General features: G+C 39.0%; 1 protein-coding gene and 1 pseudogene across 1 annotated transcript in view; both read right to left on the bottom strand.

Moving 5' to 3' along the window:
- Positions 1 to 24,542, bottom strand: part of CCDC175 (coiled-coil domain containing 175) — a 67,723-nt gene extending 43,181 nt beyond the window's left edge. The window contains exons 1-7 of the mRNA XM_041757798.1: positions 24,465 to 24,542; positions 19,046 to 19,157; positions 14,601 to 14,736; positions 11,242 to 11,470; positions 9,393 to 9,515; positions 6,650 to 6,759; positions 3,019 to 3,100 (exon numbers count right to left, since the gene is read on the bottom strand). Coding sequence (XP_041613732.1) covers positions 3,019 to 3,100; positions 6,650 to 6,759; positions 9,393 to 9,515; positions 11,242 to 11,470; positions 14,601 to 14,736; positions 19,046 to 19,157; positions 24,465 to 24,542 — 870 coding nt within the window. The remainder of the gene's footprint in view (positions 1 to 3,018; positions 3,101 to 6,649; positions 6,760 to 9,392; positions 9,516 to 11,241; positions 11,471 to 14,600; positions 14,737 to 19,045; positions 19,158 to 24,464) is intronic.
- Positions 601 to 921, bottom strand: LOC121493179 (annotated as a pseudogene).
- Positions 24,543 to 24,939: the final 397 nt, after the last annotated feature.

The raw sequence follows: 24,939 nt of genomic DNA, 5'->3' as shown, positions 1-24,939 counted from the left end.
ACACATATAATCGGGAATTTCAGAAGAAGAGGAAAAAGAGTGAAATATGTGAATAGATAGTCACTAAGAATTTTGTACAACTTATAAAAGTAAGAAATTCATGAATTTAAGACGCCCAGTGAATCCCATCCAGAAGAAATAAAAAAGAAAACATGGACATATCATAGTGAAACAGAACAAGTAATTAAAGGGAACAAAGAAGACCTAAGGAAATGAGGTACACCATGTTCATGGATTGGAAGCCTCGATATTGTAAGAATGTGACATTTTCCCCATACTTTTTTTTTTTTTTCAGAATGCAAAATTTTATTATTAACTGGTTTCAACAACAACAAAAAAGATGAGTAGATTCAAGTAGAAACATAGCATCTCCCCCAGCACCAGGCAGGGTGGGGAAGGCAGGCAGGAGGGGTAGGCCTAAGGTATTCCCCTCTGCCCAGCAGAAGTAGAATCCCAGGGAAAGGGTCAGGTTCCCTCCATCCAGCTGCAAGGCGGGAGACTACTTCATTCAGGGGAGCCCAGGACAACAGCTGAGGGCGGAGGCTGAGCAGCCAGGGGCCAGGCCTGGGGGAAGGTGTAGAGAGAAGTCCTAGGCTGACATCACCAGGGGGGTATCATGGGCTGAGGGTTCTGCAGATATGACGTGACCACAGCAGAGATGGACAGCATGAAGCTACTCATCATTGGTTAAGTGTCCTCAGAACTCAGGGAGTTGGCAAAGCTTATGAAGGAGCAGTAGACGGCCACCCACGGGCACCACTTCAGCTTGAGCATGAGGCCACACATGCTGAAGATCATGCCGAGCAGGTTCAAGTAGTCCGGCGTTGGGTCGTCCAAGGCCGGGATACACTCACTCGGTGGGGGCTTGTACCTGAGCACTTTGTTCGGCCTTCACGGGTCCGACATGTTGTTAGTGGACATAGCATGTCGGAGCTCCCCATACTTTTCTATAGATATAATGCAACCCCAATCAAAAATGCAAACAGGTTCTTTGGCACGACTTGACAGACTGATAGAAATTCAAAGGGCCAAGAATAGTAGAAGCAATCTTGAAGAACAAAGTTGGGTTTATACTACTAACTACAAAGGCTATTGTTAAAGCTGCTAATTAAGTTTGGTTTTAACGTGAGGAAAGATGAGTCCAAAGGAACATAATAGAGAGTCCACAGATCTACACACATATTTATGATGTATTTATGGTCTACACTTGATTTATGACAAACATGCCATTACAATATAGTAACAGGTAAAGACAATCTTTTCATTAAGTGGTGATAATTCACTGGACAACCTTATGGAAAAATATGAATCTTCACCACCATCTCTCAGTGTACACACACACACACACACACACACACACACACACACAAATATGCACACACAGATTCCAGATGACTTGTAGTCCTAAATTTGAAAGGTCAAACAATAAAACATCTAGAAGATTGTGAAAGAAGAGTATCTTCATGACATAGAACATAAAAACCAAAAAGGAAAAGATCGATAAACTGGATTCATTACAACTAATAAATTACATCCATCAAAAGATAGATATGTACATAAAGATTACACATTTACAGTGTATGTACTGTTCTGTAAATGCGTAATATTTATAATAAAAAGATTAACTTAAAAAAAGATAAAAATAAAGTTATAATAGAATTTCATGTCGTCACTGAACTTGCCTCTTACACTTCATAAGAATTAAGATCGGCTGCCACCAAGAGTCCAGTGGAATAATAAATGGGTCAAAGACCCAATCCTTTTGAAGCAGTCACTGATTTGTACTCATAGAATTTGGATGAAGGCTGTGGATTAAGGGGAAACCTTCCTTTGCATTTGCCCCTTTGGGCAAGTAAGCCATGCCAGTGTAGGGGTCCTGGATTTTCCAGTCAGTCAAGGGGCTATAAACCATGGAGTTATCATTTGAAGCCTGCCTAAAGCCTACCTAGCAGCTCCTACAATAGGTAATACATGGAAAGTAAAAAGAAATCCTTTGTCTTGAGAATGAAAGACAACTTTAAAAATCAACCAGCCAGCCAAGCAACCAACCAACCCTGTCTAGTTTCTGTCTTTCAGTATCTTTACAACTGAAAGAATCAGAATAGATCTAATCTGGAGAGAAGCCATCCCTAATGCTATTAACTTTTAACCAAAAATGGAAAGAATTTAATTGGCTCAAATCACTCTTCTGGGAGAGATCTGCCTTGTACGGTTTTATATTCTATTTGTCACGCAATAACAATAGCATGAGCTGTTACTTATTTAACTAAGACCCTTTTGTTGGACGTTAATTGTATCTCTCCTCTACTTTTTCAACTATAATAATGAATGCTTTACTGAATACCTTGTGAATAAACGTTGGTTTACACCATAATTACATACTTATATTTCTTTCAACCTAAGATTCAAAGTGTTCAGAGAATTCTTTCAGAGGCTAAATCTGACTCAAATATTTCACTACATCAGTAAGTATAGTATGGGTTGATAGGCTTTACAGGTACCACAACAAAAAGAAGGTCCCATTATTAAAAAATGATAATTCACATGAAAAACATCTATTGGTCTACATATTTCTAATGTAAAATAACCACAACTACATGACAAGTTACCAAACAAGTGATTCATCTTCACATAGATAACATTTGCTCTTTCACATATTTTTTAAAAATATTTATTTATTTGAGATAGTGAGAGAGAGCATGGACAGGGGGAGAGGGAGAAGCAGGCTTCCCACTGAGCAGGAAGCCTGATGTGAGGCTCGATCCTAGGACCCTGGGATCATGACCTGAGCTGAAGACAGACACTTAACTGACTGAGCCACCCAGGCACCCCAGTCTTTCACATATTTAAAATACTTTGGGAGGGGATGAAATCTTTAAATCAATTACTGTGAATGATCATGATTATTACTGAATCATGAAAAATCTACTTTGGGAAGGTTTTACATTTCTCAAATATATTTAAAATATTAACTAAAAATGAATTATAATCTAAAAGTCATAATTTCCATCTTCCTACCTGTGTTATCTTTTGTAAAAGTTCACCTTTTTCAAAACCAGATGACTCTTCCAGTTTTTCTTTGGTAGTTACAAAAAATTGTCTATGGTCAAAGGAAATCAGATTAATATTAGGTCATGTTTTCCAGCAAAGTCACATTTACTTATGACACCAGAAACTTCCAGTCCCCAACTTCCTATGCAACATTCTTATTGATATGTTCATTAAAATAAGCAAAAGATTTTACTCTTTTGATGAATTAATACTTTATTTATTCATTAAAAAGCAATTATTCAATGCCTGTACTCTGCAGGTATTATAGGTAATAGAGATATAGTGCAGGCAAAGTCCCTACCCTCATGGAAATTTCACTCTAGTGAAGTAATCAGAATATAAGCAAGTCATAAAAAAAATAATAAATTTCAGATAGTTTTAAGTGCTTTATTTTATTTTCAGATAGTGTTAAGTTCTCTAAAGAATACAAAGTAGGGTCAAGGATAAAGAAATCCTGAAATTCAGATAGGTGGTAAGCGAAGGCCTCTTGAGATGACTTGTGAAGAACTGAATGATTGAGAAGCCAGAGAAGTAAAGATCAGAAGAAAGAACTTTCCATGTAGAAGGTACAGCCAGTGATAATATTCTCAGGCAGGAACAAGTTTTATATACTTGATGAGGAGAGGATTATGAGAAGGCTGGAGAAGTAGACAGAGTAGATCATGTAGGGTCTTCAGGACAAAGTAGAAGTTTAGGTTTTATTGTAAAGAGAACCAGGGGAAGATTTTATTTTAAGCAGAGAAGAGAGATGAACTGATTTCCATCCTGTAAAGATGACACTGGCTACTTAGCAGAGAATGACAACAGTACAGGAAGACAGACTATTTAGAAAGCTATGGCAGTGGTCCAGAAGAGAGAATGCTGGCTCAGACTAATGTTGTAGTGGTGGAGGTAATATGAAAACACTGGATTCCGGATATATTCTGAAGATAAAGGCAACAACACATACTTTGGGGTTTGGCTGGAATTGGCTGGAATTGAGTTGAGTTAGGGCTAGGTTAGTTGGTTAGTTGGATTAGGGTTAGGTAGTGAGGAAAATAGGAATGGTGGATGAATCCCAGGTTTTCAGCTGGAGTAACTAGGTAAATGACAAGATGGAAGACTAAGGGAAGAACTGTTTAAATGAAATGGGAAGTTAAGAGTTCTGTTTAGGACATGTTATATTTGAGATATCTAACAGATATCCTCCAAATGGAGAGAACAAATAAGCTGTAGAGTACATGCATTTACTATGCAGTACTGGATATATAAATTTGGGAGTCACTGGGGTACAGAAGGTATATAAAGCTGTAAGACTGGATGAAATAATATATGGAGGATGTGAATAGAGAAGGGCTAGGAACTCTAAAATTTAGAGTCAGAAAGAAGAATTAGGACAAATAAAGGATCCTGAGAAGGAGAAGTATAGTGAGTAACCATAAGAGAATATGATGTCTGGAAGGGCACGTGAATAAAGTATTTCAAGAAAGTGGAAATGTGTTACATTCCATTAGGAATTCAAGAAGTTTAAGAAATAGACTAGATCATTAAAATTTGGCAGGATGAAAATCATTGGCAATCATGGCAATTTTGGAATCATTTCAACAAGGATCTGTAATTTTCATAGCCTTCTGCATTGCAATGGCAAGTATATGCTTTGGGTCACCAATTGGATGTTATTTATCTATAAGATTTAGCTTCCAACCCCCCGTTTCCTATGTCCTGAAAACCAGCTGAATGGCAAAGAGAGGCCATACCCATTTAGAAAGGTAGGCAACATCTGCCTTTATTATGCAAACACATCATGTTGGACATCAATAATAATAATGAACAAGGTTTAGACTATCAATGCCTCCTGTGGACTCCTGGAACATTTGAGGTACTCTTAACTGTCCACATAAAGAATGTAAATTCATGGTTGAGTGACTTGTTTTTCCTCAATATTTAGACCTCAAAATATGTAACAAGCTTGCAAATTAAAAGGTTCATGGAAGAAAGATGAAAGTTTATGGAGAAATAGGAAGATGAACGTGTGCAAATTATTTTAGTTTCTTATATAATTTATTCTTAAAGAATCTTGTAGACAATTATAAAACAACACTGTGTGACTCTTCAAATCTACCAACCAAGATTCATGTGACTTTTTCCCACCTCCATAGATAGAGAAAATGAACTAAAAGAGAAAATAAAAAGAGTGTAAGAATTTTCTTTAATTTGCTTGGTAAGAAAGAGGAAAAAGTATACTTTTATTAATAACAAGGCAAGGGTAACCTAAAACTTCAATCACCAAATTAATCGAGTGCAATTTTCCTCAGAGAGATTCTATATGAATGAAAACTCTTGAAGAGCTGGGATTAAAAAAAAAAAAAAAAGAAAAAAAGAAAAAAAAAAAGACGTGCCATTAAAAATAGATCAGTGAATCCTGCTTTCTTGAATATGTATTTAAAATTAGCTAACATGAAGACTGCTTTTAAATAAAACTTCATTAATGTAGCAAGGTTTTTAATCATAACTCCTAGAAATAATTTAAGAGCTAATCGGTATCTTCCTTCATGATTATTTGCTAGTGTTTCTTTAAAATATGTATGAACTAAAACTGTTGAATCACTTTCAAAGAAAAAGATTTTTTTATTCTGAGTTTTAATTGTAGTATTACTTGAGCTTTTATACTTATAAATCTGGTACTAAGTATAAAGACTTCTTATTTAATGGCAGGATGATGGTAGAACAGCACTGTATTGTGCAAGTGCTTTTTAGAAGATATAATTTTAATCACAATACATTTAATCCTATGTAGGAATAAGCCATATTATAACAAGATTCCACATATGAAGTTACTTGCCTTTTGGGGAATCTACTCAAATCCAAAATTTGTCTTTTAAGCTGTCATCAGAACCAGACGGCAGGCCTGGAAGCCATATTTGTACTACAAGACCTCGTTTACTGGTCAGAGCTGGGCCAAACACATTCTGATGAGAAATCTGGGAATTCTTCTGGGAGAGTCTGTGAGTCAATCTCTAAAGATAGGTAGACCCGAGACAGGTAAACTCAGAGAGTTTGGAATGGCCATGTTTAGCCATGGGCTCATCAAGGATAGAACATTATATGTAGATAAAGACAAAATGAAACATGGTCTCCAAAGTGAAGCAGAGACTGTGTGCCTTGGGATGGAGAGATTTCCTCAAGTTTAAGGTTCCAATCCCATGGGTAAAAGTTTTGCCATGAAACTTCCTTGTATTTTCTCAATAAGTTCTGTAAGTCTCCCTTGACTAAGAACAACTGTCAGAACAAGGGTAGGTGAGCCCTAGGGGAGGTCCCACTAATGCTTTCCCCTGGTGGCATATGTGTTTGCAGGGAATCAGCAACTGAAGTAAGAATAATTCATTCCAAGAGTCCCTCCCTTGCCTACCATGACTGTCTCATCCTCAATTTTTTTTCTCTTGATCATCTGAAAGACTGGTTAATTTCCAAACAAAGAGATGGTTTTATAAAGCTGACAATCACAACTTTTAGTAAATTAAGAGAATATTGTTTTCATCTAATATTAAAGACTTTTTTTTTAAATGAAAGAAATAGAACATCTAGAAATGCTACAGTAAAAATAAAGTATCAAACTTACATTTTATCCTCCAGTATCTTACAGGATTTCTTCAATTCTTCGACCTCTTGTTCCCAAAGTCTTATTGATTCTTGTAGTCGTGCTATCTCTAAATTGTGATCACTAAGAACCTATTGAAAATTCAACATAATTATGGCATTCAATGGTCACCAAATTATTCATGACAGTGTTTGATTCACTAAATATTCATGTATTACCCATTCAACTTTTACATTGAAATATCCTTTAACTAAAATGAAATGTAATCACTAAAATTGTTTCTTCATAAAACAAACCGGGGCAGAAATGATCCCGAAATCATCAGAAAGAACCCCCAAATTTTGGGGAGAGCACAATCAAATATAGTAGCAAGAATGTGAAAACTATAAACAACTTTCAAGACATGAATTCATTTTGGCTACATTTTTTAAAAAGTCTAAACACTGTATTTTCATAATCATCTTCAAAATATTCTAGGAAAATAGAAGTATTATAAAATAGAAGTATTATAAAAAAGTACAAACAAATTACCTTGAGAAATATGATAGTGTTGGAGAGAATTTTTCTAAATATTTAATCAGTATTTTGGAAATGCAACAGTTGGGTACTGTGATAAAATGTCAGCGTGATTTAAAATAATGAAGTATAAATGGAGAAAATTCATAATGAAACATATTTTTACAATGCAGTTTTAGAATAAAGAGAAGGGAAGGAAGGCACAGGCTCCTGGGTAGCTCAGTTGGTTAAAGCTTCTGGCTCTTGATCTCAGCTCAGGTTTTGATCTCAGGGTCATGAGTTCAAGCCCTATGTTGGGCTCCATGCTGGGCATGGAGCTTACTTAAGAAAAAAAAAAAAAAAAAAGGAGGGGAGGCAAACCTATCTATAGAGCCCTGGGTCTGCATTTCAGCTGTGAGGGAGAATGGAGGGAAGAGAGAGCTGAGCAAATTCCTCTGCTCCCTGGCATGGAGTCACCACAGGCAGATTGTGCGATGCTATCTAATCCTGCACATCAATGTGGAGCCAGAGAAACACCTGTGGGGAGGCACCAAGATGCTCTTCTTATTAGGTGAGACAGGTGGCTGAAAGCTCCCCCCAACTATTTCTTCCTCGAAAGCACCCACATGCCTCCACTTCTGGGTCATAACTAGTTTCAGAGTTAGCGCTCAGCTAAAAGCCTTACTGGTATGACCTCATTTGAGCTCCAGCCCTTTGAAATAGGCAATGTGATTACCCCATTTTATGAGTGAGGAAACTTCAGGTTGGTGGAGTTAAAAAATTGAACCCCAGGTCTCTGTGACCTTCGAGTTCCTGCTTTAAACACTATTGTTGGGATGGGACGCCTGGGTGGCTCAGCAGTTGAGCACCTGCCTTCAGCCCCAGGGCGTGATCCTGACTGCAGGGAGCCTGCTTCTCTCTCTGCCTATGTTTCTGCCTCTCTGTATCTCTCATGAATAAGTAAATAAAAATTTTTTAAAAAATTGTTAAAAAGTAAATAAACACTATTGTCCACTGGTAAGGGATGCAGTGGTCAGGTTGGCTTGTGGGAGGTGGCGAGGACACTGGAGGTGAGTGTCCCTGTCACTGTCACTGGAGGTGAGTGTCCCTGTCACCTTCCAGCCTTGTGTGCTTTGATCTTAGAGATCTCTGCCTTACAGGTTAAGGAATATATACGGTATCTTCCCAAGCTGGGTTGGTGGCGTACCTGACTTCTGATTTATGAGGCCCAAACTAGAGATATGAATTTAAGCCAGTAGATAAAGTTTATGTGATAAAACTCCTATATTCTTTGAGCCTCCTTACTATACGGATATTTAAAAAGCAGATAATGATCTTTCTAAAGGCATATATTGGGTAAAAATTTTGATTCTGCTCATGTTCTGTAACGGGATATGATAGACATGCTGTAACTAGGATGATCAGAACTGCCTTATAAAATGTATAATGGAATTCACTGAATATTCTGATAAGAAGTGTGATATTTCTGGTAAGAAACATGATGACTGTTGCCCCATATAGTTTTACATGTAATTCTCAATACAGACAGAATATGCTAAAGATTCGTTAATCCAACTCATTGTGATAGAGGATTAATAGGTGTTTCTGTTCTAATTAATACAGAAATGGTATTATCATTAACCTCTCCTACTAAAGTCACCTCTGTAAGCTTCCCTTTTCTTATCTTTGAAATAAGGATAATCCTCACAAAATATTTATGAGTGCTGGCTTTCAATCAATGCTATCAATTTTAAAAAATAGAAGCACAGAGCTCTGAAGTATTTGCTGATTCAAACAAATAGTCCCCTTTCCATATCAATACTCCTGTAGCCAATATAATTGAAGACCCTAAACTGTTTTATTATCACACATTCAGAAATAAGGAATTTGCCTCTGGTTATTCATTTTGGAATGTATAAGAAAGCAATCTCATGGAGATATTACATATGGTTCTGAATGCATTTGGTCAGTTCTGAGTGCATTTTAAAAATTCATTTTTATAGTATTTTGGTCCATTGAATGCAATCTGTACCTAAGGCATTTCAAACTTCGTCCCTCTGACCATATTCCCAATGATGAAAACACAGTTGCATTATAACACTTTAAACAAAGTGTCAGAAAATGTTAACATGTCAAAAACATTCTCTAAGAATGGCCTGAAGATGAATGAAAATTAGCTCCTTTAAAAGTACCTTGCCATTGGTTATATTTAAGGCAGTGTATATCTAGGTGCCCCTAACAGGCTTGAAAACACATCCTTTACTCTTACCACTGTGGTGGTCGTAACTGTTTCCTTCATTTTTGACACTTTAACTTTTAATGTATCCAATTCTTTCTTCTTTTTATAAGTCTCCTTTCTCTTAAGCTCACAGAATTTTTTATATTCCTCAATCTGTAGTGATAAACCAATAAAAAAACTTATGAGAAAAACAAAGTTTAGGAAATCTTTTTATTTTGTCAGCTTAATTCATATGTAATCTAAGTATACCACAGTCAGTCTATCAACAACAAAAACACAATCCCTCACCCCCAAACAGGGTTTGCTTGTTTTGTAGCATCACAGGAAAAATAGTGAACTACAAGGAACTGTAATTATAAATACTGAAATAGTAAATTTACAAGAGCAATAAAACAATGATCATTAATAGCAAGTTCTAAAAGCAACTGCTGTTGTAGCAATTTCCTGGTAAAGCACCACTGCAACAGCTACTAGATTTACAATATGTTAATAAGATCAGGGAAATTTAAAAAAATGATGAATAATCTGGACATCAAAAATCACTTTTTTTTTTGACAGGAAAGAAAACAGACTAAAAACAGAGTAAACAAAATCACTGAAGACTGGGCAGCTCACAATCTTGGACAACTTAACATTCTGCCAAGATTAAACATGTTCTGGTAACTTCTCAGACCCAATGAAGTGAGTCATCCTCTTATCAAATTCAAACACATCAGTGCATTTGGCCAAATGAATGATCAAGAACAAAGTAACTGAGTAGGAAGGCCAGAGAAAGCATATTCAACTCTGTATTAAAGAGTTAAGAAAATGTACATTTGGGTGGCTTTCTGTGAAAGCCATTGAACCCAAGCATCTTATAAATGAACATGACCATTGTCAAGTATCTCAGCACCAGGGCATGGTTGCATGTGAGTGGAACTTTGTGATTGATACATTTTGTTGAAAATTAGGATTCTGTGTTCATTCTTTGGCCAAAGACTTCTCCCAAGGTCTTGCAGTCATAGCACAATATTAGCAAAAGATATTTTGCTTTGTGTTAGGGGAGAGCTTACAATTGGAAGACTCTGACAGCTGTAATCATTTTCCCTTTCTCATAGGAAAGAAAGGAAATTAACAGGCTGATCTCCAGCCTACCATGTGCCTTCAGTGAATGCTGGTGGTTGCCACTTAGATAGTGAGCCCTAGCCAATTTTCTGCATTAGTTATGCCCATTCCCATCATGGAGAGGGCAGCAGCAGGGACCCAATAGGAATCCTCATCATGAGCTAGGCCATCACACCTGGGGGAGAAGGAAAGACCTCTGGGAACGCCTCCTATGGAGGCAGCTCTGCCTTTCCTGGGGTAGCTGAAGCTGAGCAAAGAGAACCATCACAAGCAACTCTGATGGTGAATTTTAATTACCGTACTCTAGCAGACATCAAAATGCAGTAGTTATTCCCATTCGACCCTCCGAAAATTGTAAGTCTCAAAGTACACTTTTCTGTAGGCTGCTCCGCTCGGATTCATTTAGCAGGAATTGGAAGGCTCCTGCAGGATGGAACTCCCTCGTCATGTCCAAAGAGACATGGCCTCAGAATGGTCAGAGGCAATGAGATGCCATGAAAATGAGTTATCCCTATAGGGCTGCATATGAGCAAGGGGCCACCCCAGTGTTGCAAATCCCGCCATTCACATTTTTTCCCATGACCTGAGATGCTATGACAGAGTGTCTTCTACAAGGAGCTCCAGTGTCCTTGTATCTCTGCTCTGTTCCCATTCCACTGTTAACAGAAGATACTGCACTGAATGCTTGTAGCCTTGAGAATAAATTGCTTCCCATTTCGTGCCCAAGATTCTATATGGTTCTGAATTTTCTAAGAAAGTAAATCATTCCACTTACCTGTTGATTCAATTGTTGTTTTCTTTTCAAATGTTCTTCTTTTTCTTTTTCCAACTGTTCCTGTATGTCTTTGAGATACTGTATTTGCAATTCTATTTCTTTTCTCTCTGAGTTTATTTTGGTGTAAGTCTCATTGATGTAAATAGTGGTAGTAGCTTTCTCTTCCATCGTGTGGTTGAGCGACAGCACTAACTTTTCATGCTTCCTCGCCAGCTCCTCTTGCTCTTCACTAGGAGAAAAGAATAGTTCATGTAATGATAAGTATGGCTTTTAAGAAAGGAATTTAAAGTCTGTTTACTGAGATGAACACCATAAAGGGGGAAATTTTAAATGTTTATTTTAGAGTTGTTTTTGTGATCACTTAAATTTGGTTGAGATGAGGACAGAAGGGAACACAAGACAAATGTCAGTCTTGCAACTGTTTACCACTGCAAATATATGTGTCCTGCCTCACTGCACCCATCCTGTTCCATGAGATATCTTGGTTTATTTATTTTTTTCATCTTTTATCTTCAATTTATTTTTTTAATAATAAATTTATTTTTATTGGTGTTCAATTTGCTAACATACAGAATAACACCCGGTACTCATCCCATCAAGTGCCCACCTCAGTGCCCGCCACTCGATATCTTGGTTTAAATTATTCAATGATTCAAGAACAGTTTTGAACAGGTAAATGGAATCTGACCAAATGATTTGATAGGTAGCATTGCCATAACTATCTTATCCTGAGACATGCAATTAAGCCAAAGGAAGATAAACATCTCACCACCCCTCCAGCCACCTTCTGATGCCATTGCCTTGCAAGGAAGGCCAGGAGAAAGCCAGCTCTCCTCTGATAAGCAGGAGTCAAGGAGGAGAGAGTAAAGTCTATCTTGACTGTTCAGAAGATGCTTGAAACCTAATTTGAACTCTCTTATCCTTTCTTAGTTGCAGCCAAATCTGAGTTCAAGAGGAGACATTAACTTCACATATCCATTGCTAGCCATATCTATCTGAGGAAGAGCTACCCTAGAGCTAACAATGCAAGACTGGGAGGAAGGACAATGAGTGCCATTTCTGTATTTTCCTTTTTTAAAAATCTTCCGCAATGTTAAGATCTTTTTCCTTTCTCTAATCCCCAGGGCTAAAGATTTAAGTTATCCAGTGAGATTGTGTGCAAAGTCTTGGGAAAATGGAAACAGATTGTTGGTAAGTTTATTTTCCAGAAGTCAACTCTACCACAGAAGTGTGATAGAAAGCCCAAGCTAGGGCAGCCCGGGTGGCTCAGCGGTTTAGTGCTGCCTTCAGCCCAGGGTGTGATCCTGGGGACCCAGGATCGAGTCCCACGTTGGGCTCCCTGCATGGAGCCTGCTTCTCCCTCTGCCTGTGTCTCTGCCTCTCTCTCTCTCTCTCTCTCTGTGTGTCTTTCATGAATAAATAAATAAAATCTTTTTAAAAAAAAGAAAAGAAAGCCCAAGCTAGAGAGGGTTGGGTAATGGGTGCTTTGTGGGTCTAGTAGAGGCCTTCTAAGAATAAGTCAACCTAAGGATCAAGTAGTCTCAGTGGAGCAAATCAAAACAAGTCAAATCAAAAAAACTAACTAGGTGTATTGAGAAGGGTTGAGAAGAGACCACTCAGAAACTGGACATGGGACCTAAGGAAAACCCATTCAAAGAGCTTGCAGTTCTTGAGGACTGTCAGAGAATGTTGTTGGCATCTTGATATACATCTTTCTTTGAAAAATGGATGCAATGAGATTATAGCTTGATGATGCCAGCGAATCAAGCAACCTACCTTATGTATAAATCTTTATCCAGAAAGATTTCGCTAGAGCAGTGATTCTCAAAGTGTGGTCAGGACCAGCAGCATTAGCATCACCTGGCAACTTGCTAGAAAAGCAAATTCTTACTCCTACCCCCTAGACCTACTAAATCAGAAATTTGGGGTGGGAGGGGAGGCTTCCAGTAATTTGTGTTTTAACAAGCACTCCAAGTGATTCTGATGCATACTCAAGTTTGAGAATCACTGGTCTGCAGAGGTGTGGTGGTGCTGGCCAACTGACCAGACTATTCCAGCCTGGATGTTATCTTCCTTGTTATTAATCTAGAAATTGGTAGTCTAGTTCACACAGCAGTCTCTGGTGATTGTGGCTAGCATGCACCACGTACAAATCTGCATTGTGACTCCCTAACAGAGGTTAGACTTTTCAAGCTTATGTGATCAGGTGTTCTGAGGGCCTAATTTGGGAAAGGCCCCTGGACCCTGAGGTCTCCACCTAATTCCTGATGCTTTGATATCATGTGCACTAAACAGCCTTCTTCTAATCATTTTCACTTCCCAAGAAGATTTTTTTCTTTCATGGGGGTTCTTTCAACATTTCTTCCTCTGACAAACTGACATTCTGATATTTAAGCATTAGATTTGCTCACAATGCAGAGTTGATCCTAAGGTTTTGTTGTAGTTTTCTTTTTTTTTTTCCAGAATGTATCTCTTCCTCCATGAGTGCATAAATTCAAACTTGTAATCCTCATTTTACAAATGGAGAAAATGAGGCGTATGGGGTAAAGTCCTGGCAACACAGCTCAGGAATAAAGGAAAGAAACTAACAGGTGTCAGAATTTGAGCTACAGGGAGTTATATATATTATCTCATTTAATTACAGATAAAATCTAAAACTCCCTGCTGGGAACCAATCTAGTCCTTGGACCTCCAGTAGTTTGGGGCTGAATGTCTCTAAAAATCTAAATTAGCTACAATATATCTGGTTTGATACTATTATCAATACAATATCCAGCCAGATTTCTTGCTTTAGTGGTTTAGTGGTTGCGGCTTGTAAATTTAATTTTACTAAGATGGAAATTAATTAATTTTTTTTTTATTTATGATGGTCACACAGAGAGAGAGAGAGAGAAGGAGAGGCAGAGACATAGGCAGAGGGAGAAGCAGGCTCCATGCACCGGGAGCCTGATGTGGGATTCGATCCCGGGTCTCCAGGATCGCGCCCTGGGCCAAAGGCAGGCGCCAAATCGCTGCGCCACCCAGGGATCCCCTAAGATGGAAATTAAAACCACTCTGTGTCTCCACCTTTACAGGTGGCATGTGATTCACACACAGTAGTTGCTGCTGGGAAGCCGGATGGCCTCTGAAACTTTACAGGTCTCCTGACTGCCGTGGTTAAAGATTTTAGGTTCTCCTCCCCAGCTCTGCATGCCCATCACATGCCCCTCATTAGCCAGAGTCATCTGCTACATGTGATACCCACCCCCTACTGACCCTACACCAGTTCAGACCAGAAGACAGACCCCTTAGGACAGTTTTTGCATTCCAGGCACAGACCCCCAACTCCTGCAAGTACTAAATTAAAAAAAAATACATACCCTAGCATTTCATTAATTTTTTTCAGATCAAGTATTTTCATCTTCAGAGACTGTATTTCATTATTCATTCTTGTAATGTCCGTCTGTATCTGATTTATCTCAAAAAGATTTAATCTCCGTGCATCTCTGACACATTCTTAAAAGTAAGTGGAAATGTTACTAGGCTGAGAAACAACACACTTGATATTGACTTTTCAAATCATGACAAAATTAGTCCTTGAAATACTCTTTTAATTATGTTCCTGTTCATATTCCTGTTTTTTTTTCACTGTTCAAAATTTGGTATTTTAGTTGGTACGATAGATAGCTGGTTGCATTGTCTTTTTACATTATATGGCAATGTACACTATATTCTGACATATATGGTACTAAAAATAAGATCCTTTAGAAGAGTTATGCACAATACTTGCAATATGGAATTTATACATTGGATCCCAGGATGTGAATGAAGAAAAAAAGATGGACTAGGCATGTTGGGTGTTGGGGTGAAGGAATCAGAAGTTACAGAACACAGTAAATACACATCTGGTTTGAGGAGTAACTGCAGCAGTGGTGCCTCCTGTCTTAATTATGTTCCAGCCTCTTACCCCTTTGGGTCCTCTCAATCTTACCTATCAATTATTTCCCTTACTTCAGCTGCTGCTGTGGTGACAGCTTTCTGTGGGCTCTGAACGACTTCAGACTGGCATAGTCTGGCAGCACCTCATTCCTGCTTATTCTGTCCCCTTCTCACCTCCTGTCTAGGACCCCCTTGTCACTCTACCATGGGGCTTCTTTAGATATGCACATTGTGCACGTGTAACCCAAAGTGTGGGAGGCAGGCAAACACTGGACCAATGACAGGCAGCGGCCATTGCCTGGACAGTACAGAGAAGATGTAACAGTGTGTCTTGGGCCATGGTTCCATACTTAATTAGTTGCATGTAACGGCAGTTGGCATCACGTTGTACCCCTCCTCAGCTCTCTCTTCTCCCTGCTTTCGTCTCCTTATCCCACTCTTCGCCCCCCCAACCCCCGCCCCGGAACCTTCTGTTTGGATTGTGCTCCCAAATAATAGTGTAAAAGCCTCTGGCTCTGCTTTCTGGGGAACTCAGTGCGTTAAAGAACGAAGTATTCATCAACAAATAACAAATAAGATAGTCATAACAAATCGCAGAACACTTCAGAGGTTTACCTCAGAGCATGATAGAAAAATGATTTTTTTTTGACACTGATGTTTAGAAGGTACTGGACTACCCATTTCTACACAATAAATTCTCTAGAAACTAGCTGGTAGCTCCATCTGAGAGAGCCAGGTTATTGTTAGTTTTGCTCATTGTAGCAGGGCTTCCCAGATTTTTAGGTCTCAAATATGCATTTATTACCACCTGAGGATATTATTGAAATACAGATTCTTTTCTTTTAAAGATATTATTTATCTATTTTAGAGAGAGAGTGAGAGAGTGTGCATGAGTGAGGGGAGGAGTAGGGGGAAAGGGAAAAGCAGACTCTATGTGGAGCCTGACATGGGGCTCAAGAGCCAGGACCCTGAAATCATGACCTGAGCTGAAACCAAGAGTAGGATGCTTAACTGACTGAGCCACCCAGGTGTCCCCACATACAGATTCTGATATAGTAGTTCTGGGGTGGGCTGATAGAGTCTGCTTATTAGAGCAAGCTTTCAGATGCCATTGATGCTGCTGATTCAAGAACCATACTTTGAGTAGCAAAGTTGTATAACATAATATCAATGAAATTTATGTGGTTAAGTATTCAGTGTGTATCAAGAACCTCTTCATCTAGTAGGCTCTTTTCCTTCTAAATACTTTTCCTGATTATAAAAGCCAAAATATTCTTAATTCTGCCATCAGCACAGATTCTTCTAAGTCTTCTCTTCCCCTGTATATAGAGTTTGTTGTATTTTCCCTGCCAATAGAGACTAACACCATGCATACTGTTTTATAATTGACTGTATCACTCAGTGTCTAATTAGGAGATTGAAATCTTATGAATAGGGGAATTTTATCATAGAGAATTATTAAGTCTAGTGGAGGATGAGAGTAATGAGGCACTGCACAATAAGAAAGAGAACTCTAAAGGATTCAGGAACAGCAGGCATAAGGAGCAGCCACTACCCCAAGGGCTGAGTGTTTGAGGAATCAGCACCTCCAGACCTGAGACCCAGCCCTCATTGGAAAGGGTGGTGGCTACTGGATGGCAAAGAAATTCATGAAATGCTGGGCTGGTCAAACTCATGGAAATCTGGCTTCTGGGGGAATTGAGGGGACCTGTCCACAAGGAGTTGCAATGCTTCCAAACTTACTACAAAACCACCCAAACAGTGCCAGAGAAAAGCTGTCACAATTTGGTGCCTCACTGGTGGAAATCTACCATGAAGCTGCCCAAAGGGTCCTGGAGGAAGCTTCTGGGCACTGCAGGAGCCCAACATGGAGTGTGCACTGTAAGAGCTGGCCAAGCTGAGTACTCTGGGACCAGAAAGAGAACCCCTTTTTCTTTCAGTATCTTTCTAGGACCCTGTCTTAACAAAGCTCAAAGTCGTGCCAGCTGGTGAAGGGGGAAATTACAGTGCCAGCAATCTTAACATAGAGCAGGGGATGAGGGTAGATTTGGGGATGCAAGGCAATAAATGGATAACTGGAACATCGAATTAAAAACTGTTTTGTTGCTGTTGCTTTGGTTTGCTTTAATTTAGACTACTGGGTGGGGGAGGGGGAGATAAAAGGGTAGTAAACTTTGGAGCTGTGATGACACTTGGGAGTTGTTCTATGTTGAGCAAGGGAGGTGGACCTTTGTATTCGCATGGTGACTGATCCCTGAATGTTGTGACACCTGAGGAGAGAAGGTACCATGATGGGGCAGGGGGTGGTGTCAAGCCTTCCTCTCTTGTCCAGGGCAAATCCTGTAGAGGACCTGAGTCCTCAGCCTCAGCCAAAACTCCTGGCAGGTGGGAAGATGACTGAATCCTTACCTTACACCAAATATAAAATTTAACTAAAAATGAATAAAAAACCTAAATGTAAGAGCTAAAACTATAAAACTCTTAGAAGAAAACATAGGGGGAAATCTTCATGACATTGGATGTAGCAATGATTTCTAGAATAGGACACCAAAAGTACAGGCCACAAAAGAAAATATAGATGAACTGGACTGACATCAAAATTTAAAACTTTTGTACATCAAAAGGCAATATCAACAGAGTGAAAAGACAAACCATGGATTGGGTCAAAAATACTTGCAGGTCACATATCTGATAAAAGGTTAACATCCAGACTATATGAGGAAGAATTCCCACAACTCAGTAACAACAAACAACCTAGTTAAAAGATGAACAAAGGACCTGAATAGATACTTCTTCAAAGAAGGTAAGCAGATTACCAATAAGCAATGAAAAAATGCTCAATGTCACTAGTCATTTGGGAAATGCAAATCAAAACCACGATACCAATTCACACCCACTGGGATGGCTATATTTAAAAAACCAAAAAGAACACAAAAGAACAAATGTTGACAAGAACGTGAAGAAATTAGGATCCTTGTGCATTGTAGGTGGAATGGAAAATACTGCAGCCACTATGGAAAACAGTATGGCAGGGGTGCCTGTGTGGCTCAGTTGGTTAAGCGCCTCACTTCAGCTCAGGCCCTGATCTCACAGTCCTAGATCCAGCACCATGTCTGGCTACCCGCTCAGTGGGGAGGCTGATTTTTTTCCCTCTGTTCAACAACCACCCCCTCATTCATGTTCTCTCTCTCTCAAATATTAAAAAAAAATAGAAAACAGTATGGCAGTTTCTCAAAACTTAAAGTACCATATTACCATATAATTCAGCAATTCCCTCTGTGTATATGCCCAAAAGTACTGGGAAGCAGGGACCCAAACGATACTTGTACCACCATGTTTATAACAGCTTTGTTCACAGTAGAAACAACCCAAGGGTCCATCAGTGGATGAATAAACAAAACATGGTATACACATACAATGGAATATACTTTGGCCTTAAAATGAAGGAAAATTCTGACACATGGTACAACATGGATGAACCCTGAAGACCTGCCAAGTGAAATGTAGCCAGTCACAAAAGGACAAGTATTATATGATTCCACTTATATGAGGTATCTATAATCCCCAAACTTACAGGGACAGAAAGCAGAATGCTGGTTTAGCTGAATCAAAGTTCCTGATTAAATTGGATGAATACCAATTTGGAATGGGCTGATCTATGTATCATTAGTCTATTTAGCAACGAAATTGTATAAATTCAAGTTGTGCATATATATATCAATATCATTTCCACCTAAAATGTAAGGGAAAATTATTATGGATCTGTGTTTGTGTTGTGTATTCTTTCTAGCTATTTTGACATGAACTATTAAACTTATTACAAGTAGTAGGCTCTATTTTCTTATAAGATAAACTAAATTTCTACGTTTGATAATCTTAAAAGTACCTTCCAATTCTCTGCCAATGCTACTAGGAAGAGTTTCCAGCAGAAAATATAGTCTGCTGAGTTCCATGCTTTCAATTTCCAGGCGATCAATTGTGGCTTTTCTCATTTCTTCCTGAAAATTTAAATTACATATTCAAAAAGTTAAGGCATTAAACTAATAAAATTGATTTCCTAAGCAATGCACTATTACAAATGTTTTCAGCAATCAAACTTTGATTTCCATTCAACACCTTCTGCTCTTATTTTTATTTGGAATAGAAAGTGTGAAAAATTGCTCTTCTATAATCAGTTTTTAAGATGTCATTGTTAATTTGTCTTTTTAATCTCTGCTGAATTTCTTCTCAGAAATCTTATGTTTCTTGTATGCAATTTCAATCAATTTAAAAGAAGAGACTCCAACAAAAAAGATAATGCTGAGAGAAAAATCTGCTTAATTAAAGAATGGAAAATGCCAATAAAAATATGCTTAGGTATACAGAACAATATTTTTTATACATACCCACAAATCCAAACAAATAGTCTGGTGGGGATTTTTGTGCTTTGTTTTTTGGTGGGGCTTATTTTGAAAAAAAGGAAAACCATCCAAAAATCTGTTAGTGGAAAAAATAGATAAATCATCTCTTAAATAAATGGTCATGATGGCTATAGTTCTTTTATGATCTGAGAAATTGCCATTATATTTTATGAGCAATAAAAAGCTGATTACATAATTGTATATATAGTGTGATCACTTTTCTATTAAAAAATAAAATTCAATACAAGCATCATCTATTCCCTGAAAGTAGGAAAGACATTCATCAAGGAGTTAATTATGATTATTTTAGGATGCTGGGATCATGGTGGTTTTTATTTCCCTCTTTTTACTTGTCTATTTAAAGAAATATTCAGGGTAAACATGCAGTGCTTTCAGAATTGTGAAAATGTGTTGTTTTAAAAGATGGAGGGATTTATCTTTAAGAGATTTAACAGCTCACCTATTAACATACTAGATACTTTAACAAGCCACAATACATATTTTGACCCTTTCAAGCCAGGGAGGAAAACAAAACTCAAAGAACAAAGAAGAAGAAGGTTTCCATGGAAGCACAGGGCAGCACCGAACACACAAACTCCTGGGGTTTACAGATATGTATTCAATTAACTGGGATTATAAAGTATAATGCTGTAGTATACATCCACAACTATATGTAATCACAGAAAAATATAAAGGAGACGAATTTTTTTCAGCAGTCTGTAGATTCAAACTCATTTCCTTTACAGCCATATTTCTACATTTTTAGATATTTGATAGGTTGTAGATTCTTACTTGATATTTTTAAATCAAATAAAGAGACCTCACCCTTCTCAGCCTGCTGGGAAAGCATTGTAAACATCATCCAGCGCCAAGTAGAGACACACTTGTGATACTTCAGAGGGAGATTCTTTAAATATTTCTTTGATGGGGCCAAGTTAGGATAACCAGAGTTGTTTTCACTGACTGGCACTGTCTACTCCAATGGAATAGGTGCTAAATCGTCTTTTAGCAGTTATGTAAGAAATTGCTTATAGACAACTGAGTAAATGGGCACCGTGCACGGCTTATATATTGGGGTCAAACATTTGCCCATGTGGACCACCCCTTATTCTTTTTTTTTTTTTTTATTTTTTTTGATTTTTGGCTTTAGTTGTGGTTAGCAATTGTTTCTGTTTACCTTTTGCTGCTGACAGGGCCAGGAGAACCCAACTGCTTCCTGGAGTTTGACCCTTAACTCAGGTATATATATATATATTCCTGTATTAAGGCTTGTTGCAATTTCTGCAGTATCTGAGGTTTACATGGTCTTTGAGGATGATATTGCTCTTGTTGTTGCTTCTTTCCATAAATCTAGTGCCTCCAAGGACAGCCCCAACTTCTGAGTTGTGTGTCTAGATCCTGGTTTAGACCTGGTCAAGGTATCATTCTTGATAGATGTGTCGAACAACTCACTTATGGAAGGTGGTTGCATGTTGCAGTGCTTTGTGTTCAGTATATCAGGATACGTGATGATTCAGTACTAGACTGTGCTCAATCCTGGAGAAATGAGAATTCTAGTAAACCGAGTCTCTGTCTTCCTCACTCCTGACGCTACCAGTGCCAAGTACAGGGCCTAATGTCTAGCACATGACCTTGGCTCCCCAACAGTGGTTGGTCAATAGAGTCTTTTTGTCAAATGCCCTGCCATCTTTAGCATTTGTGCTTCATCCTCGGGCTTGTTGCTTCATGGTCACAGATGGCTATCATAACCCTAGACATCATGCACTGGAACAAATTAGGAAGAATTGGAAAGGGGAGACATGTAGAAGCCCCCTGTCCTTTCATCAGGAAGGAAATCTGCCCAGAGTACTTTTGAGACACTTATTTCTCAACAGCCTGAGCTGGGTCACAAGACTACTCATGAAAGGGAGTTTAGGACAGTGAGTGTCTGGATTTCCAGCTTCTGTGGAGTTGGCAGGAAAGAAGAGTCTTCAAAATAGCTGGAGGATTACCAAAGGAATGTCAGCCATGCATATGTTCTCCAGACTAATATTTATTAGCTGCAACATTAGGCCCAAACCAACTGGTTGGGTGGGCTTTTCCTATGGGTTGCAAAGAAACCAGTGAAACTTCTAGCATTGAATAGGAAGGATGTCTTGGTCCTCCTCTATACTGGTAGGTTCTCTCCTATTTAAGCCTTCTCATTGATTCTATGCCTAGGTCTCTAAGAGATTATACATTAGACAAAGATTCTCTACCCCCTTGGACTTCACATGGCTTTTAAAGTGCCTGTCTCATGGTTAGGCTATTAATCTCAGCTTCTGTGCCTCCATCACAGTCATTTGTGGCAAAGTGGCAGGAAGAACAAGTCCCCTAGGTAATGTCAGATTGTTAGAGAAGCAAATAGATGGATTAGTGCCGGTGATCAAGTTATACCATGGGCAGACGGGCAGACCACAATGGTCTTTGGAACAACTCTTGAGTAAGAATTCTCCTTTTCAAATTTGTCTCTTGACTATTTGTTTTCATCTATAGTCAGTGATTTCTTGGGGCCAGACAGATTTTGATAAAAATACTGATCGTGTCATTTGCTAATGGTTTTAGATTAGTTTAGGTAGTTTAACCTCTTAGTCTCCCTTCTTCATTTGTAAAGTGGAGTTTTACACACTGGAATTACGAAGCTTCAGCAGAGTAACGATGTTCTTACCACAGACCCCATGCTATTTCCTATCTTTTCCTTCTACTAGATGGAAAATAAAAAGCATTTCTTCTGAAATAAAAATGCTAATGTCCTTTCTGCATCCCTCACCTTCCTTAAACCTCTCAGTCATTCAACCTTTCGTGAAAATTATTGTAATTAAATCAAGTGTTGCTGTCCCAAAGGTTGGAAACTGGTTTCGTTTCCAGGTTGTTTATATTGGACAGCAGTGGCTGCCTGGAGCATTCAGTGAGGGTTCTGAGGACAAATGTTGGCATGGAGGGAAAGAAGCCTGCCAGGCACCAGAGAAAGCCATGGTCACACGTGTACCGACATCAGACTCATTGGTTCACGGATTAGTTGTGTACCTGCTATGTGCTGGACACTGTGCTGAGCCCTGAGAGCATACAACAGAGACCTTTAGGTGGCACCAGGGAGGGACTCTCTGAAGAATGGAGACCTGAGCCATGAGAAGAAGTGAGGCTTCTTTTGCTATTCTCTTAGTGAAGGGAAAAACAGAGTTCAGAGAAAGACAAGACAAAAAGAAGAAATTGAAAGAAGAAGGGGAACAGGAGAGAGTGGAGGTAGGAATCTGGAGATGTCAGCTGCCAACTTCAAAAGATTCTCCTTTCTTTGCATTATCCCTAAAAGCTCACTTTCTCTGATCAATACAGATCAGTTAGACTTTGTCACATACCAATACTCTCATCGGTGCTTCAACTAAACACATGGGTAAGATATGGCCCCCATTCTCCAGAAAATGGCCTTGAAATTGGGAGGAAAGGGGAAGGTTTGAAGGACAGTTCATAACCAGATGTAATTCCTGTACAGTGTAGGGGGGTACCACACCTCCAAAGCATTGTGTGCTTTTTATAAAATGTACATTTTAGAACTGCTTCCATGAGTTATGTAGTCTTTATCATAATTCTCCAGGGCGATTATTGGGATGATCCAATTTTTTTCAGAAAATCACATGGAGATGAGAGAGTCAATCGTCTTGGGGATAACCTTAGCACAACAACAGAACAATCTCCTGACTCCAGGTCTGCGACACAGTCAGGTCTCCCAGAACCACCTCAAGACTACACCACCAGGGCACAGAGTTAGGGCTGGGGTTCAGGATGTCAGTAGGGTCACAGAGGTGTGGCTGATAAGTATGGGGTACATGGAGAGGAAAGGTGCATGCAGAAATTTGGGTTGTGTTTTCACCACAAAGGGCCTTGAAATCCAAACTCAGGAGTTTGGATTTGATGCTCGGGCAGTGCTGCTGTGAGAATGTTGATGGAGAACAGATTAAGCTGCTCCCTGTTGGCAGCTGCTTGGTGGTTCAGTTTATTTCTGCCTAAGGTAACACTTCATGGTAGGATGGAATATCATTATCAATTACAGGCATTGTAATTTTCTCAAGTGAGCATCTGCAGAGTAATCAGAAATGAAATTGGGCCTGAAACAACAATGCCAATAAAGCAAGAATGTCTTTATTATTATCTTAAGTCACTGATGCTTCAGGGGGCATCCTCATTTAGAAAGGTATCAAGGTGGGGTGGGGCATCTGGGTGGCTCAGTTGGTTGGATGTCTGCCTTCAGCTTGGGTCATGATTTCACGGTCCTGGATCGAGACTCCTATCAGGCTCCCTCCTTGGTGGGGAACTTGCTTCTCCCTCTCCCTCTATGGGCTGCTCCCCCTCCTTGTGCTCTCTCTCTCTGTCAAATAAATAAATAAAATCTTTTTTAAAAAAAGAAAGGTAGCAAGGATGATTGTTAATGCTCACTTAGCATTTCTTATAGATATTTCCAGCACTCAAGATCTTTAAGTAGCAGTATGCTTATTTTCCTTATTTTAATCAATGTAATTATTTCCAAAAAGTGTTTTAGATACGATGATTCATCTGAAAATGATTCAGTAAAGATCACGGGAGTAGGTAAGCTCTCCATTTGACTTAAAAATCTGTCTTCTCTCTCTTTTTTGGTTTTTAGCAAATTTAGAAAATGTCAGATAACACTGGCTGACTGTTCTTTCCATATATGGCTGCAGTTGAGATTTTTCAGACTCATTTGGAAAATAAAAATATAAGTAAGTCATTGCAGCTCTCAATCCCATTCCTTCCCACCCCCTCAAAGACCTTTCTCAATCAGCTCCCCCTCACCTCATGCGTTCCTCAGAACTTTTGCCTGAGCATTTTTACTGAACCCTACTGCCACCCTCCCTCTCTGCTTCCCTTCATTACCAACTTCTTAAAAATGTGGTCTACATCTGGGCGGTCATGCATCCCTTCACTCTGAATTCTTAATTTCCTCTTCCTCATCTTCTATTGGTCTTTTCTCAAGGCCTGTTGGCACCCATCTTCTCTCCTGAAGGATTCGACACCATCACCCAGTGTCCCCCCGCCCTCATCCCTAGACATTTACTTCCTAATTGGTTCTGGCCGTTCCCTCTTCACTTCCTTCACTGGCTCCTTGTCCCTTTTCTCCTGTAAGCCATGAGGGGATGTTTCACCTGGGCTCCATCCTTGGTCTTTTCTTCATGCTCTCTAAACTCCTTTCTTGAGAGAGTTGAATCTATGTGAATAACTCTCAGTATGTATCTCTTGCCCAACCTCTTCCCTAAGTCTTAGTCTTGTAGACTAAGCATTCTTGTCTGGCTGTGCTGCCACATGTCAAATTCAACGTGTTAAAAATCAGAGTCTGTTGTTGCAGGTGGTT

Source organism: Vulpes lagopus, chromosome 6 (assembly GCF_018345385.1).
Source record: "Vulpes lagopus strain Blue_001 chromosome 6, ASM1834538v1, whole genome shotgun sequence".
In the NCBI taxonomy this organism is placed as follows: domain Eukaryota; kingdom Metazoa; phylum Chordata; class Mammalia; order Carnivora; family Canidae; genus Vulpes; species Vulpes lagopus.
This window is presented reverse-complemented; position numbering and strand designations above follow the sequence as displayed.